This window comes from Acartia tonsa, chromosome 13, assembly GCF_053477335.1.
Source record: "Acartia tonsa isolate MP-2025a chromosome 13, ASM5347733v1, whole genome shotgun sequence".
In the NCBI taxonomy this organism is placed as follows: domain Eukaryota; kingdom Metazoa; phylum Arthropoda; class Copepoda; order Calanoida; family Acartiidae; genus Acartia; species Acartia tonsa.
In genome coordinates, this window is record NC_137272.1 from 23,676,733 (window position 1) to 23,692,655 (window position 15,923).

Below are 15,923 nucleotides of genomic sequence, written 5' to 3' on the forward strand. Positions count from 1 at the left end.
GTTTAGGAGGGGTTGTGATTGTACAGGGAAAAACCTATAAAAAAACCTCATATCTTTAGTATTTACTCTATTGTTTGTCCGTATGCCCGTCTGTCAACCAGTCCTTAACACTATTGGGTAAATGTGATTTTCTCGGCTTCTATTCAAGATAGACGGCTGTTTTTTTGTGTATGCAAATAAGTAACTAATATATAATGTAATGGGTCCGTTGTGGTGTCAGTCATGCTATGAACGTTTAACATTAAAACATATAGTTCCATTTATAAAAATCTGATTTATGATAACTCACTTTGTCCGTTTGTCCATAATTGTTTTTTTTTTGTGCTTCGCTACTCATGGATATTGTCACACTTGTTTTTCTTATAGATATTAAAATGTTGATAGAAAATGGTTAGTTAGATAATTATAATTTTATAATCTATGAGAAGAAGAAACTCGAATATGCTGAAAGCTGAATCTATCCAGGATAAGGTAACTATTCATTTACAGATAAACATTAGGGTGGGTCGATTTTGAAATTTCACATAAGTAGACATTGACAAGGGTTACTAGGCCAATATAAAACCCTGTGAAACTTGAAAGGGATTTTTAATCCAAAAACAACAGGCGCGTTAAGGGTATAAAAAGTGCCCACACCCTTATGAAACCAAAAATGGAAATTCCTTCAAACAATAGCATGTTGCATATCAAAATGACTGCATTGAAATGCTGATTTCAGATCTGAAAACCGTTTTGAAAAATATTGATTCAGTCTGAAATGAACTAGGAGAAATATTTTTCAAAACGGTTTTCAGATTTACAATCAGCATTTCAATGCGGTCATTTTGATATGCAACATGCCTGTGTTTGAAGAAATTTTAATTTTTGGTTTTATAAGGGGGTGGGCACTTTTCATACCCCCCTTGCGCCCGTTGTTTTTGGATTAAAAAACCCCTTTCAAGTTTCACAGGGTTTTATATTGGCCCAGTAACCCCTGCTAATGTCTACTAATGTGAAAATTTAAAAAAAGATTGTAAATCAACCTGCCCTAATAAACATACATAAAAATTACTGGTTAAAATCTATTCCAGAGATCCGTAATAAATTTAATTTCTCTCCAGGGGACTTTTTAAAAAAGATTTTAAATATTTTAGTAATTCAAAGATTGTACTTAAATTCTAAATGTCTCGGGTAAACATGATCACTGCGGAAAAGAAATAAAAAAAACTAATAGTTTCTGACATAAAAAGGAGATATCCTATTATATAAAGTAGTTAGTGTTTTTTGTCTGTCCCGAAGGATCTCGCTAACCCCTTAACCGGTATTGTTCTCCTTTACGTGAAGCTTTTTATAGGTCCTGGGAAGGTTTTAAACTATTTTTGGAGAGGGTGTCTTCACCACCCTCCCCTCAAAAAATATATTTTAGAACTCTTTTGAAACTCAAATTTAAAATGGGATGAGATCGACTTTTCCCCCTCCTACCAGTGCCCCAAGAGGCTTCTAGGGGCGTAGCCGCTAGTTGTTTATAAGTGAATGATGTGAGATAAAAAATTGTAACCATGAATTCGTTGGCTTGAAACTTGAAAAAAGGGTTGTACTAAACTTCAGTCGACAATCTTTTCCATCGTTAGTTTTAGTTTAATAATTATTTTTTCGTAATTTGAGTTGAAAAGTAACATATAGTTATTCGCAAAAAATAGCTATAATTTGTAATTTTAGCATGGTAGATTGTCGTGGAACTTTTTTGGCAAAATATAAATTTTTCTGTCAATATAATTGGTTTGTTGAGAATTATTTTCCTTGTTTTTTTTGTTTTGTTTCTGTAGAACCTGGCAACGGTGGAGAAGATAGAAGAACAGGACGGGGTCATCACTGTTTATCTTTCATCCCCATATGAGGTAAACCCTTAATCTTTAATTTTAATGACTAAACATCAACATTTTTTTACAAAATGTCCCTAATTCAAATAATTTGCAGAAAAAATAAATCGTAATATTTCTATTTCCTTTCTTGGTTTTTTAAATATTATATTACGCCCCTACAGGCCTCTAGAGGCACTTGAAGCGGAGAGAGTCGAATTTAATAACTCAATTTCTTATTTTAGATTTTAAAAGAAAAAGTAAAAAAATTTTTGGGGGGGCGAAATTTTTTTTTTTGGGGGGGGTTAATTTTTAATTTTAGTTAAAAAAATTTAAATTTTTTTTTGGGGGGGGTATTTTTCATTTTTTGGGGGGGTTGGGGGTGTCCCACCCCCCAAGAAAATAGTTATAAACCTTCCCGGGACCTATGAGAAGCTACCCTGTTAAGGAGAACCCGATCGGTTCAGCGGTTAGCGAGATCCTTCGGTACAAACAAACACACAGACAGACACACAAACATCCTGTTACTTTAGTATAAGGATAGGGTTTTGATATTAACAAAGCCATTGATTTTACTTCTTCTAAAATCCTAACTAAAAATAAAAAGAAAAACAGTGTTTTTATAGGAATAAAGAATTGTGGATTTTTTATTTAGGTTGAGTTGGATACAACAGCCATTGGAAATTCATACTGTAACTTTGTTAAAGGTTATTACACTTTCAGAAGCAAAGCTTATCTACAAGTCTTCATCTGACTTTACGTATATGTTACAAAGAACTTTCTAAGAATTTTTTAAAAGATTACACTTTTTTTAAATGTTATATAAGTCATGAATGTTATTGTAATTTATTTTATTTGCCGTTTCAAGGTCTTATTTTAAAAACACATTTATAAATTTACTCACAAACTTTTTATAATAGGTCCAAGCCTGCTGAAAAGAAAACCTGCACGTCGGAAAAGAGATACAGGTTGGACCAAATATAAATATAATATAGAGTAGTAGTGCTACTAAAAAGCCGTTAGTAGCGCAATTAGGATACTAAAAACTACTCATTGGTAAAAGTTCTGTTATTGTAACTAGTTTTAAAGGGTCCGCTAGTTGTTGGGGGAAGTTATCTTGCGCATCCCATTACAACGCAGAGTTAGGAATTTAGGAAATGTCTTGGATTTTTGGAATAGTTGTTTTTAATGATTCGATATCATATGCATCTTTTTAACGAGATCACAAGTGTTAATGTTATGATAGTCTTAGTGATATGTACACTTATATCCTTGTTTTCTTATGTTATTAAAATTAGGGTAAAAAACATGACAATAAAACTTTATTTACAACAAAGAAGCATAATCTAATTTGGAAAACATGTAAATTATTATAATTTCGTGTAAATTGATAAAGAAAACAAGAAAACAGTGTTTTAGTGACCTAATTTGAATAACAATAATAACAGATATGATGCATGGATAAGGGAAAATGCATATGAAGAAATAATATTTTCTGACATCTTTCTTCACCTGGAAAGATCACACCATAAAAAAAGGTTGTGGTTTTTTGTATAAAATAGCATGATGTAAAAAATGTTAAATTATACATTTATTTGTTATTTTGAACAACATTTTTTTATTGACAGGACCCTGTCCCTGAAGTATTATGCCAATGTTTTGTTTTGCTTCTAGAGTTAACATACAATATTGTTGTTTTTTTTAAAAACAAAGTTTTCTATAAGTATTGATATTTATTTTAGAAGACTGATAAGCAGCAAAGAGTTTTTGAAAATGTATTAAAACATACAAAAATTATACTGGCAACTGGCTAAAACCTATATGTCATAAATTATTTTTCCTATCCTAGTCAGTACAATATTACCTTATCTATATTCAATAAAATTAGCTATATATCTAGAATATGAAATTAAGAATATTTTTCAGTTAAAAATTTTGTTATTTTGTATGAGTTTCTGAAAGTTTTAATGTGTTTTTAAAACAGTTATGAGGGAAAATTTACTCATACTTTTACTATTCAAGTGTAAGAATAACACTTTTTGTTGCACCAAAATTTATTAGTGACTTTGTCTATAGCCTTTAGTTAAAAAGAAAATATTGTTATCTTTAATCTTTAAACCAGGCATGGTTTTCACCTCTTTAATTGCATTTTAAATTTAATCCCGAAGAAAACAACTTCTTTTTAAGGCTGTTTAGTTTCATTATGAAAAATATATTTCATCTTACATATAATTACAGATTTATTTTATGTACATTTGGTTTATTATTTTCATGGTGTTTAAAAAGTAAAGAAGTTTTAAACAGAAAAAAATCTGCAATAAGTAATTACTAATTATACTGATCAAGGTTCATGAAACTAACCAAGAAACAATAGATGGGGAAAACTAAATAAAAAGGAAGTGAGAGAGTCTTTAAAAAATAGATATATTATTAAGGGTGGGAGGGGGGGAGACTGTTGGCCTAGAAACTTGTTGATAATTATTCTATAACTCTGTTCTAGCTGTGGCTTGACATTGACTACAAACTAAAGAAAGGCCTCAACCTACATTAGCTTAACTTACAATTTAGATAAACTAACAAAACACCAAAAAATAAACATGAAAAATACATAGATTGAAATATGTACATTAAGTGCAGTAAATAATTTTTTTTTGGTGGAATATTAGTGCAGCTACTGTAAAAAAGGTAGTTAAATAATAATTAGTTTATGAAAAAGTAATTTTATGGTAAAAGATCCATCTGAATCACATTTGAAGTTCAAAAATTTGCTTAGAGTAAAATTATCGTTTCGAAGACGACATTATTATATTTATAATATACGCAGCATTTATAACAACTTTAAAATCATCGTTACGCAACAACCAGTGGACCGATTTTAGATTGGTCAACTGATTTGAATTTATTACGACCAGGACTATTTTTTGCCACCTTGGACACCTAAATCGGCCAAGGAATAGCCGGCTACGGTATTTTTTAACTTTACTTCTATTTTATGCAATTATTATCATGTCTACAACTTTAAAATCATCGTTACGTGACAACCAGTGGACCGATTTTAGATTGGTCAACGGATTTGAATTTATCACGACCAGGACTATTTTTTTGCCACCTTGGACGACTAAATCGGCCAAGGAATAGCCGGCTATGGTATTTTTAAACTTTACTTCTATTTTATGCAATTATTATTGTGTCTACAACTTTAAAATCATCGTTACGTGACAACCAGTGGATCGATTTTAGATTGGTCAACGGATTTGAATTTATTACGACCAGGACTATTTTTTTGCCACCTTAGATGACTAAATCGGCCGAGGAATAGCCGAATACGATATTTTTAAACTTAACATGAAGAAAATGTGGGCCGATTATTTTAATCGGCCGAATCCGGAAGAAGTCGGCTGATTTCCGGCCGGCCGATAACGAAAACAGCTTGCTAATACTGTTCCAATTTGGTTACACTTTTAAGGGAAGGTTTATAAATGTCTTAGGGTTGGTTTTAGGCTTTGTTCCTGACCTCCATCAGACTCCCCAATAGGATAAGGATCAAACAACCAATATTCTAGTATTATAGCTTCTAAAATCCTTATTTCTGAACCGATTTTAAAAAAATAAAGGTCTAGCAGCACAGTTATGGGACCTGGAAAACGATTAAAGCAATCGTTATATGCGTGGATTGAATCATAACAAAGATATTAAAAACCGCATGAAGATTTAGGGTTGGCAGAGTTATAAAATTTCAAAAAAAATTCAGATCAAGGATATAAACTTTTCAGATAATTGGCAATTAAAATCCTTATTTGTATCATAAAAGGTAATAGCTGCACTATCATTCCAAATGTTATAGCCATTTTAGAGAATATTGACTGCACTTAATGTACATATATATATATATATTACCCCGTCCCGGATTTTAAGAATTTTGTTAAAATTTTTGCCCCCAGCCAAAATATGGTTGATTTATGCATAAAAATGACCCATGCAAAATATTTTTTATGTAATGCAAAAATTGCGACGGTACAAGCACTGCAAAGTTTTTAAAATCTGCAAAAAACCTTGTTTTTATGGCATTTTTGGGGCTTTTGTACCATCCCAATTTTAAAGATTTTTACAAAATTTCAATTCACGTGTGTTGATATATACCTGAAATTTACCAAAAAAAATGGGGGCAGTCTCAATTATAACATATGAAGGTGTAGCAAGTAATCTTCCAAATACAAAATTGTCAAATTGCATACATATATAATAGGGTTGGGCCGGATACTTTTTGGACGGATATTGGATATCTGGCTGATTTATAATGCCGGATATCCGACATCTGGCCAGATATATAGCAAATATCTGGTAATTTGGCCGGATATCTGGTTATTCGGCCGGATATCCGGTAATTTGCCGTATACCAAATATGTTGCATTATAAATCATCCGGCTAAAAAATTATCCGGCCTACCTCTATTATATAAGTATGAAATTTGTTTGATACACAAAACTATCCCTTCTGTAGATTAAACTTAGCGGTTGAAACGTTTATACACTTAACTTAATAAACCAACCAATTAAAATTCAATAAAATTCTCAAAAGTTGTTAACCTAATGAATTAGAAAAACAATTATAAAACTTTGGGGACAAGTGAAATAAACAGTCCAATTTCCCCTCCCTCTCTGAATTATACCAGAGTGTACCAAAAGTCTAATAATAACTAGGGAGGCAGAGCACAATGGGCTGTTAATAACATTAGTCCCCGAAGTTTTAAAAACTTTTTCATTTGTTTGCTCAACAACTTTTTGATTGTTTGAAATTTTAATTGGTTTAATAAGACGTTCCAACCACCTATTGTAATCAACAGAAAGGGTAAGTTTGTGTATAATCATGGGGTATAAACGTCCATTTATCAACCATTGTCTTCTCTATCTAGATCCCTGTACCCAAAGTCTAATAATAACTGGAACACTTATATTTTTATTACATAACAAGAAATAACATGTTATTCAAGAATCTAAAGGGATAAGACAATGTCTAATAAATTGATGTACATCCCCAATAATGTTACAAAAAATTATCCCTTCTGTAGATTAAGACTAGAAGTTGAAACTTTTAAACACTCAACTTAATAAATCAACCAAATAAAATTTACTGAATTTCCCCAATGTTTTAACCCAAATATAAGAACACCGTTATAACACTTTGGGGACTAATTTAATAAACAGCTCAAGGTCCCATCCCTCCCTGAACTATACAAGAGTGTATCACATGTCTAATAATAACTAGGGAGGGAGTGGACATAAAGCTGTTTAATACACTAGTCCCGGAAGGTTTATAATAACATTTTTTTTTATTTCTTGGCTCAACAACTTTGGAGACTTTTATTGAATTTTAATTGGTTGGTTCATTAGGTTTAGTGATCAAACGTTTCAACCACTATGTAATCAACAAAAAAGGGTCAGTTTGTGTATCATCATGGGATATACAAATAAATTTATCAGCCATTGTCTTATCCCTCTAGATTCCTGTACCCAAAGTCTAATAATATAATAACCAGAACACTCATTTTTATTACATAACAAGAAATAACATGTTACTGAAGGATCTAAGGGATAAGACTATGGCTAATGAATTGATGTACATCCCCATTAATAATACACAAAATTAACCCTTCTGTAGATTAAAATTAGTGGTAGAAACGATTGAACACTCAAATTAATAAACCAATCCATCAAAATTTATGGAAAGTCCCCAAAGTTATTAAGTCAATGAATAAGAAAAGGTCATTTTCAAACTTTTGGGACTAGTGTATTAAACGACCTATTTTATCCAACCTATTTCTGATACTTATTAAATGCAAATCTTTTCTATAATATGAGTCTGAACGAACTCCGTAAAGGTTAGCTCATTTATTTAATCTAAGCAAGTTGAAATTTTTTGATTGAAAACTTTGGTTGATGATTCCTGTAACAATAAGGGTTTAGAAAGTGTAGCAACTCTGCAATCGGTACTTCTGCTTTATAGCTTTAGTTTTTGATATATTAAGACGTAAGTTTAATGCAAATTATTGCCAGTTTCCCAAGTGCCAAGTCGAGCACATACAACCCCCCCCCCCCATCTCCCGACCTTGAAAAAAGGAAGGGATACTTCTTAGTTTGTTTCTTAACTATATAAGGTCAGGTTAGGATAGTTTATATTTGGTACCAGGGCCCTTGCAAGTTAATATAAGGAGGGAGGGGTTGTCAGTGATCAAAAGACACTTTGAGGGAAAGCACTGAACATCTTTTTTAAGCTAAGACATCTTTTTCCAAAATTAACAGAGATAAACTAAAATAAGTGGTAATAACTGAAACATTCCCTGGATCTATCAGTAACTTTACTGTAAAGAAGAAACAATTGCATACATATATAATAGGGTTGGGCCGATACTTTTTTGGCTGGATACCGGATATCCGGTTGATTTCTAATGACAGATAATCGTTATATGGCAAATTACTGGATATCTGGCCGAATAAAAGAACATCAGCCGAATGACCGGATATCTGGCCGAATAACCGGATATCCGGCCAAATAACCGGATATCCGGTCGAATAACTGGATATCCGGCCAAATAACATATATTTGCCGGATATCCGGCATTATAAATCAGCCAGTTATCTAGTATCCGTCCAAAAAAGTATCCGGCCCAATCCTATTATATATGTATGCAATTTGACAATTTTGTATTTGGAAGATTACTTGCTACACCTTCATATGTTATAATTGAGACTGCCCCCATTTTTTTTGGTAAATTTCAGGTATATATCAACACACTTGAATTGAAATTTTGTAAAAATCTTTAAATGGATGGTACAAAAGCCCCAAAAATGCCATAAAAACAGTGTTTTTTGCAGATTTTAAAAACTTTGCAGTGCTTGTACCGTCGCAATTTTTGCATTACATAAAAAATATTTTGCCTGGGTCATTTTTATGCATAAATCAACCATATTTTGGCTGGGGGCAAAAATTTTAACAAAATTTTTCAAATCCGGGACGGGGTAATATATATCTAAATCTTTAAATTACAAACAAAAATGATTTTTTTAATGTTTTTGAACTAAGCCAAATAATCATAGTTAACAAATATGTCTATTTACTCATAGCAACAGCTTCTTATGTTTTAATTCAAGAAGATAAGGAGAGAGGCAAAACATTTAGATACCTAATTTAAATGGCTCCATATGCTTATATTAATTAATTAATGGTTTCAATATAGCTTCCTTTGGTACAGTATCATCCTTGTTTCTATTTTCTTAAACTTTCTTCATAAAATCCATACAAAATGTTCTTTGAGCCATAACTGTAGAATTTTCATTTCCCCTGTCATATTTTTAAAAGTTTAGCAAAATTTCCTGAACAAAAATTTGTGTCAGCATAATTCAACTCTCTCTAGGTCAGCCTTGTTTCGTGGTGGACATCTTTTTACTCTTTTTTATTTATGCTTATTATTGCATTAACATTTTTTTAAAGACCAAATAAATCTCAATGATCGCACCCATTATTATTTTCCAAATTTGATAAATTTGTCAAAATTAGTTGTCATATTGTTTTTTCTTGCTGAACCTTGATAACTACCAAAGCAAATATGCATTTAGAATTCAAAAATATGTATTGTCAACCCTAACTAGGTTAACCACTATCAGTTTCCAGTATACAAAGAAAGAATTTATTGTTTTCTTTTTCAGAAGTTTATAATACCATTCTTTGTCTTTCATTCATTTTGTGTAAGTTTACAAAAAATATTCAAAGCTCATTAAATATTTTAGAATTGATGGTTTTCTTTCATTTTTCCTACTTACCTTGTATTATGCTATGACAGTGACCCTTTCTTTTTTTAAAAAATAGGTCAAACATTAAATGATTTGAATTGAAACTCTGATTCATTAGTTTGTTTTTACAAACTTTACAAATAACATTTTTTAGTTGATTACTTTTTTCAAATATGAAATACAGGGTATTAAGTTATAGAAAGTTGATGTTTTATTATATTTTCAAACAATTCAAAAGAACTGTACAATACTCTGATAAAAATGTACTTGATTTGCTCAATTATTGGTTTGTAAGGAACTAGATTAAATGAAAAATAAAGCAATTACAGTGTTGAATGTAATCTAATCTATATTTAGTATATAGGACAGAAAAGAAAAAAAATCATACCATTCAATGTACTTTTACTTTGTAAAAATGTTTGCTTACGTCAATCTTGATAAACTTGTATTCTTTTAAAAATGTTTAAAAGATATAACACAATCTCTACTTCTTACTTTTACTTTAGATTTATTTTAGAGTTAGCATTTTTTTAAAATTTTATTATAATGTTATGTTTGATTAAAGGATGCAATAAAAAACTGGTGGAACCAAAGCTAAATTGTTAATGTTTATTAAACATTTGATTTGAAAATAAGAAAGAAAACCCATTTAGAAATAAAAGTAATTACTAAATTTTCTATTAAACATATTTCCTGGCAAATCTCTAAAGCAGAAATAACTTTTACTTTATCTAATTATTTATTCCTCAAAGCAATAGTTTCTATTTGCTCTACTTATATTTATTCATATCAAAGCAGTGTCATGAAAATGAATATTGAATTACCTATAATAAACGCTGTTTTATTTACCAAATACAAAAATATTACCAAAAACAAGTTCTTATTATCAAGCAAGAAAAAATAGAATAAAAATATGAATAAAAAAATAAAAAGTAGAGAGATATGGAAAAGATATATATAAAAATTTTGTTTACAAATGATAAGATAAATTCAGGTAACTTTATAAAAATATGAATTGTAACCAAAACAAATGTGTCTGCACCTTTCTTCATGTGATAATAGATTAATTTATTGTATAGTTGTATAAAAGATAGACATACAACATAGAAAGGTAATTGAGGCAAGGTCATTACTTTTGTTAGTGTGGAGTTTTAATACACTTCAGTTTACTTGTGCGACTCTTAATGCTTTCAATAGTTATAAAGTATAATATTATACATCTTTGGTTGTTAAACTAACAGATTGGACTTTGAAGAGATATTTTTTCTCTGTTTATTAATAATCCATGTATTGTTTAAAATTCATCAATTATATTTTTATGGCAAATGTTGCATATAAGCTCTTGAGGACAAAAAGCCATAAACACAAAATGTAGTCTAAAAGATGTACAGTATTTATTCCAATAAAAAAAAACTGGTAATGTTTCCGAACAAACCACAATTATACCACTAAGTTTTCAGAAATATTAGTCTACAAGTAAAATTCTTTAATAATCATTTTTATGATAATTATAGGCTGGACTAAGTTTTGTGAGGCGAAGAGTAATTCCATAGGGCTACTAAACCAAATGGTTAGGTCCTGCAAAATTGGAACTCCATGCAGGGCTTAGAAAGATGTTTTTGACAAAATTTAAAAAGGGGGGGGGGGAGTTTTCGGGAATGCCTTGATAGAAGAGTAGAATTACCACACAAGTTTACCATAGTTAACTTAATAGTCTTACTATTATACCAGTGTTGTAAAAAAGGGAAAATGCAACAGTATTATTTGCAACTTTTTTTATTTTTTATTTATATACTTAATCAAACACTATTAATGATATTGATTAATAACATTTTCATTGTTGATGAATTACCAAAAACTAATAGACAACGGAAAAACAAAGTAAAAGTTAATAGTTATTTCTTTCATCGTATTATAAACGGCTTTCCGCGGATATAGAATGTACAATTATAAGATTAAAACCAGTTTTCTTAGCCCCGAGGTGCCGAAGGTATGGATAAGAACCGGTTCCTATTTACCGGATTCGAATGAATACGAGAAAACATATGATAGTTTGACGAAAGGACAGAATGGTAGACATTTGGAATTAAAGAGTTGCTAAACTAATACAAATGCTGAAATGATAAAAATTTTTCCTTGATTTATTCTACACAATAATATTTACACAATTAATGAAGCAAAAGTAAATTGAATGTTGATTAAATCATTTTTTTTTATTATTATTCACTCATTTTTAAGCTTAACTTTTTCTACAAAACATATACATAAGTTATTAAGAACAGATCAAAAACTGGATAAAGGAACCACAGACCAAACTTGATCTTTCTAAAAACAATTTTTTGAAAAAAAGAAGTGGAGGGGGGGGCCCGGGGGGGTATTGGTAATCCATAGAAGAAATAAATTATTCTACCAACTTTTTCCATTTATTACCATTTGTCAAGAGACAGAAAGTAACAAGGATGAACTCTTCCAGCTCATCAAATCGGAGAGGTGGACAAATGAACTTAAAAATACATTGAATAGAAGCTCTTTTAAAATTAAAAAAAAATGAATATAATTTTAATGTAAAAATTTCGATGTATATAAGTCGTAAATTGCTTAAAATACAGTGTGCTTCATTGGGAAAATTAATTTTGAAGCCCCCTTTTTATAGAAATTAGCTAAAAAAATTAAGTTTATTATATAGATTTCTATCATGCAAAAATATGATGACAAAATGGCTAAAACAAATCAAAATTAGGAAATAGACGTATGGACGTTATTGTAATGGCTCCCTACGCTTTCAGAATTGTACATCATTGTTATAGGAATCATAAAGATCATAAATTGATAGGAAGATTTAAACTTTTCTAAAATCATAATCAGACATACGTACGAAGGGATTTAATCAAATTGTAGCGAAGCTTCGCTTCTAACAAATTATTCGCGATTCAGCAGAACATGCAATACACAAATTATGCGATATTTTTGCACTTTTTGCATGGATACAGGGGTATGTCATTGTAGAGTTATTTTATTTCCCGGTCCTAATTGATAAGTGTGAGATAATAAATTTGGGAGGGTAAAAGTGTTGCAGGTTGATTTTATGACCAACATCATCCCCTCCCTCCCGGATTTTCAGCAGCAGCCGTGCAAAAATTGACGTTTAGTCTGGAGGTTAGGAAAGGTACGTTTATCAAATGATTAGCCTGGTCCGTTAATTTTACTCCCTGCCTACGTTTATTTAAATGTCTAAATTATAAAGTGACATGGAGGGGCAAATATGATACTTACATAAAAAGCCAAAGCTTTTTGATTACAAAGATACATAAACACAAAATTGAAAGTATTTCATATAATATCATAGGAACAAGGACGAAAACATTTACAATTAGCGATACACAAGAATTGGTAATGTTAAGAGATGTACTCTCAATAATGATGTTCAGACAAAACCTACAATAGCAGCTCTAGAAAAAATATAATAATAACATAAAATTTTGTGGCGCATAAATAAATATCAAATGATTGTTATGTAGTTTTATTACAGAAATTATATACCAAAAAAGTAATAAATGTTTAAATTAAAAATAAAATAAAAAAATACATCAAATGTTTTGTTTAGTTCAAAATATCATAATTAGGAATAGAAATTAAAAAGGAAAACATGAAACAGGATAATATTTTATAAGGTTAAATTTAAAAAGGTTTTTTCGCCATATTGCAAGCAGAGATAAAATGGAAATACTTACATAAAATAATATTATTACAAAAATAGAAAATCGGAAAAAAAAATATGTCAAAATTCAATGAAGTGAGCAGGGGCCAAGCTTTTTATTTTGGGGGGGGTAAAAAATTTTTAGGGGAGGGTAATTCGTGTTTGGGGGGGGGGGGTAAAATGGCGCGCGAAGGGCGCCGCAAATTTTTTTTACCCCCCCCAAAATTTTTACCCCGGGGGTAAAATTTGCTTGGGGGGGGTAATTACCCCCCCTGAAATCTGTTGGCAGGGGTAAATTTAGTTTACCCCCCCCAAAATTTACCCCTGGGGTAAAATTTTTGGGGGGGGTAATTCAAATTGTATTAAATATATAGTATTAAAAATGCGCGCGAAACGCGCAAAAAATTTTTTTATTGGAGATTTTTTATTTTGGGGGGGGGTATTTACCCCCCCAAAATTGTTTGGGGGGGGGGTAAATACCCCCTCCTAAATGGTTGGGGGTCCCTAGGGCACCCCCAGGGTAGGGGTAAATTTTGAATGGAGGGGTTAAATGAAAAAAATTTTGGGGGTGCCTACGGTACCCCCAAATCGTTTGGGGGGGGTAATCGCCCCATTACCCCCCCCCCTTGGACGCCTATGGAAGTGAGAAAAAAAGCAAGGAAACAAACTTCATATTTTCAATTCTAAAACATACTTACGGATTGGAGAGACAACGCTTTTTATAACATGTATAAACGATTTTAATTAATTTGAATTAATTTTAGGATATTTTTCATTGCCTCGCCTTGGAGGGATGGGAATGTACGAGAGTAGACGCCCTGCTAAACAACTTAACTATAGGAAAGGATAATATTTTTTCATGATTTGGAAATAAAGTAGTATAATTTACATGTATTTTTTTGATGTGGGACCACATTTTATATATCAAAACTTTATTTGATTTGTAAAACTCATGTACTTTGAACCATGGTGTGAAGCGATACAAAAATTTCTAAGGGGTTTTAAAGGGTAATACCCCCACAAACTTTCAATTCAAGAAAATGAACTATTATATAAGAGAAACTAAAATTTTGTTTATTGAATTTCCAAGTTTTGAAAAAAAATCTTTAAAAACAAAAAGAAAACCTGAATATGGGATACGAAGGGCTCAATCACAACAAGTTATAGACAAGGATGGAATCACTTTCGAGGTAATTCACAGAATCTCAATTAAATTGATATATCATCTATATAGGAAGATAGATTAACCTTTTCAACTAGTAATATACAGGGTGCGTCACATAAATCGGGACATTTTTTAAACGGCCATAGCGCGAAAACTACTTGACCAATCAGGACGTTTGACCCCACTATAGAAAGCTTAGGTAATGATCTTTTAGCACAAAAAAAATCTTTGGACGAAGATGGACGTGTACACCGAGCTGGACGCGTATATGTTCAACAAGGCAGATTCCAAATGCGCCGGTGGTTTAATGCGCAAAATCACAAAACGTAGGGTCTGACAGGGAAGGAGTTGGAATCTTGACCCCAAATTTTGTGGGTGTCTTAGGCTCATTGAGACACACATTTTGCCGTGTTTAAATCCATTTTATCTCAATCCTAGCCGAAATGAGGTCGATTTTTCAAGATTTTGAGCCTTAAGAAATCACAAACAGTAGAGCCCGACAGGGAAGGAGTTGGAAATTTGACCCAAAATTTTTTGTGTGTCTTAAGCTCATCGAGGCACGCATTTTGAGTACTTAAAGTCCACTGTAGCTAAATCCTAGCCCAAATGAGAGCAAAAACATGGATTTTGTCAATTTGGCGGTTTATCATGTTCCTAAGGAAATGTTGCCTCCCAGCAGCCCGATCTTAATTCAATGGACTTTTGGGCCTAGGGCTACTTTGAAGCATGCACCAATAGACGTGCCCATACAACAAAGACCTCCCTCATTGCCACTATCAAGGAGAACTACGCCAGCTTGGACAGGTATATTTTGACCTGGACCTGCCGGCGGTTGAGGAGGCGGGTAGAGACGGTGATTGAGGCTGGCGGCGATTTTATTGAATAATCTACTAGTCATATACCTAATTTGCTTCCCAGTTTTTAAAATTCAATAAAATCTTTAAAATTGACGATTTTATGTTCATTTCTTTAAAAATTACAAAATGTCCCGATTTATGTGACGCACCCTGTATATACATACTAGTGGCTTCGCCCCTTGCCTCTAGGGGCTTTGCCCCAAGAGGTTTGATCAAACCAATTTTTCGTATTTTAGATTTAAAGGAAAATTTAAGGGGGGAGGAGAAATTTTTTTTGGGGGGGGGGGTGGGGTAGTCGACCCCAGTATTTTAATTTTAGTTTTAAAAAGAAAATATTTTTTGGGGGGGGGTTGGGGGTATTTTTATTTTGGGGGGGGGAGTTGGGGTTGTCCCACACCCCAAGAAAATAGTTATAAACCTTCCCGGGACCTAATAGAAGCTACCCTGTAAATGAGAACCCGATCGGTTCAGTGGTTAGCGAGATCCTTAGCTACAAACAAACAGACAAACAGACAGACAAACAGACAGACATCGTTCTACTTTTTATTATAGATATATCTTAAAGTAAATTAAGATTTT

General features: G+C 31.8%; 2 protein-coding genes across 2 annotated transcripts in view; both read left to right on the forward strand.

The window, feature by feature from the left end:
- The first annotated feature begins 362 nt into the window (after positions 1–362).
- Positions 363–14,172, forward strand: LOC145335210 (uncharacterized). Its single transcript, XM_080180945.1, has 5 exons — positions 363–471; positions 1,806–1,877; positions 2,494–2,545; positions 2,759–2,806; positions 14,087–14,172. Exons 1-5 carry the CDS (start codon positions 421–423, stop codon positions 14,170–14,172), a joined length of 309 nt encoding a protein of 102 aa, XP_080037071.1. The 5' UTR covers positions 363–420.
- Positions 14,173–14,446: 274 nt separating this feature from the next.
- LOC145303906 (tektin-3-like) overlaps positions 14,447–15,923 on the forward strand; it is a 42,062-nt gene continuing 40,585 nt past the window's right edge. Inside the window, exon 1 of the mRNA XM_080145571.1 lies at positions 14,447–14,512. The gene's annotated coding sequence lies outside the window, so the exon portion shown is untranslated. The remainder of the gene's footprint in view (positions 14,513–15,923) is intronic.

Excerpts from the sequence above, each read along its gene's own strand:
- LOC145335210 (XM_080180945.1), top strand. The coding sequence starts at position 421 with ATGAGAAGAAGAAACTCGAATATGCTGAAAGCTGAATCTATCCAGGAT. Across the intron at positions 2,546-2,758 it reads ATACTGTAACTTTGTTAAAG|GTCCAAGCCTGCTGAAAAGA; the intron begins GTTATTACACTT and ends TTTTTATAATAG. Across the intron at positions 2,807-14,086 it reads ACGTCGGAAAAGAGATACAG|GATATTTTTCATTGCCTCGC; the intron begins GTTGGACCAAAT and ends AATTAATTTTAG.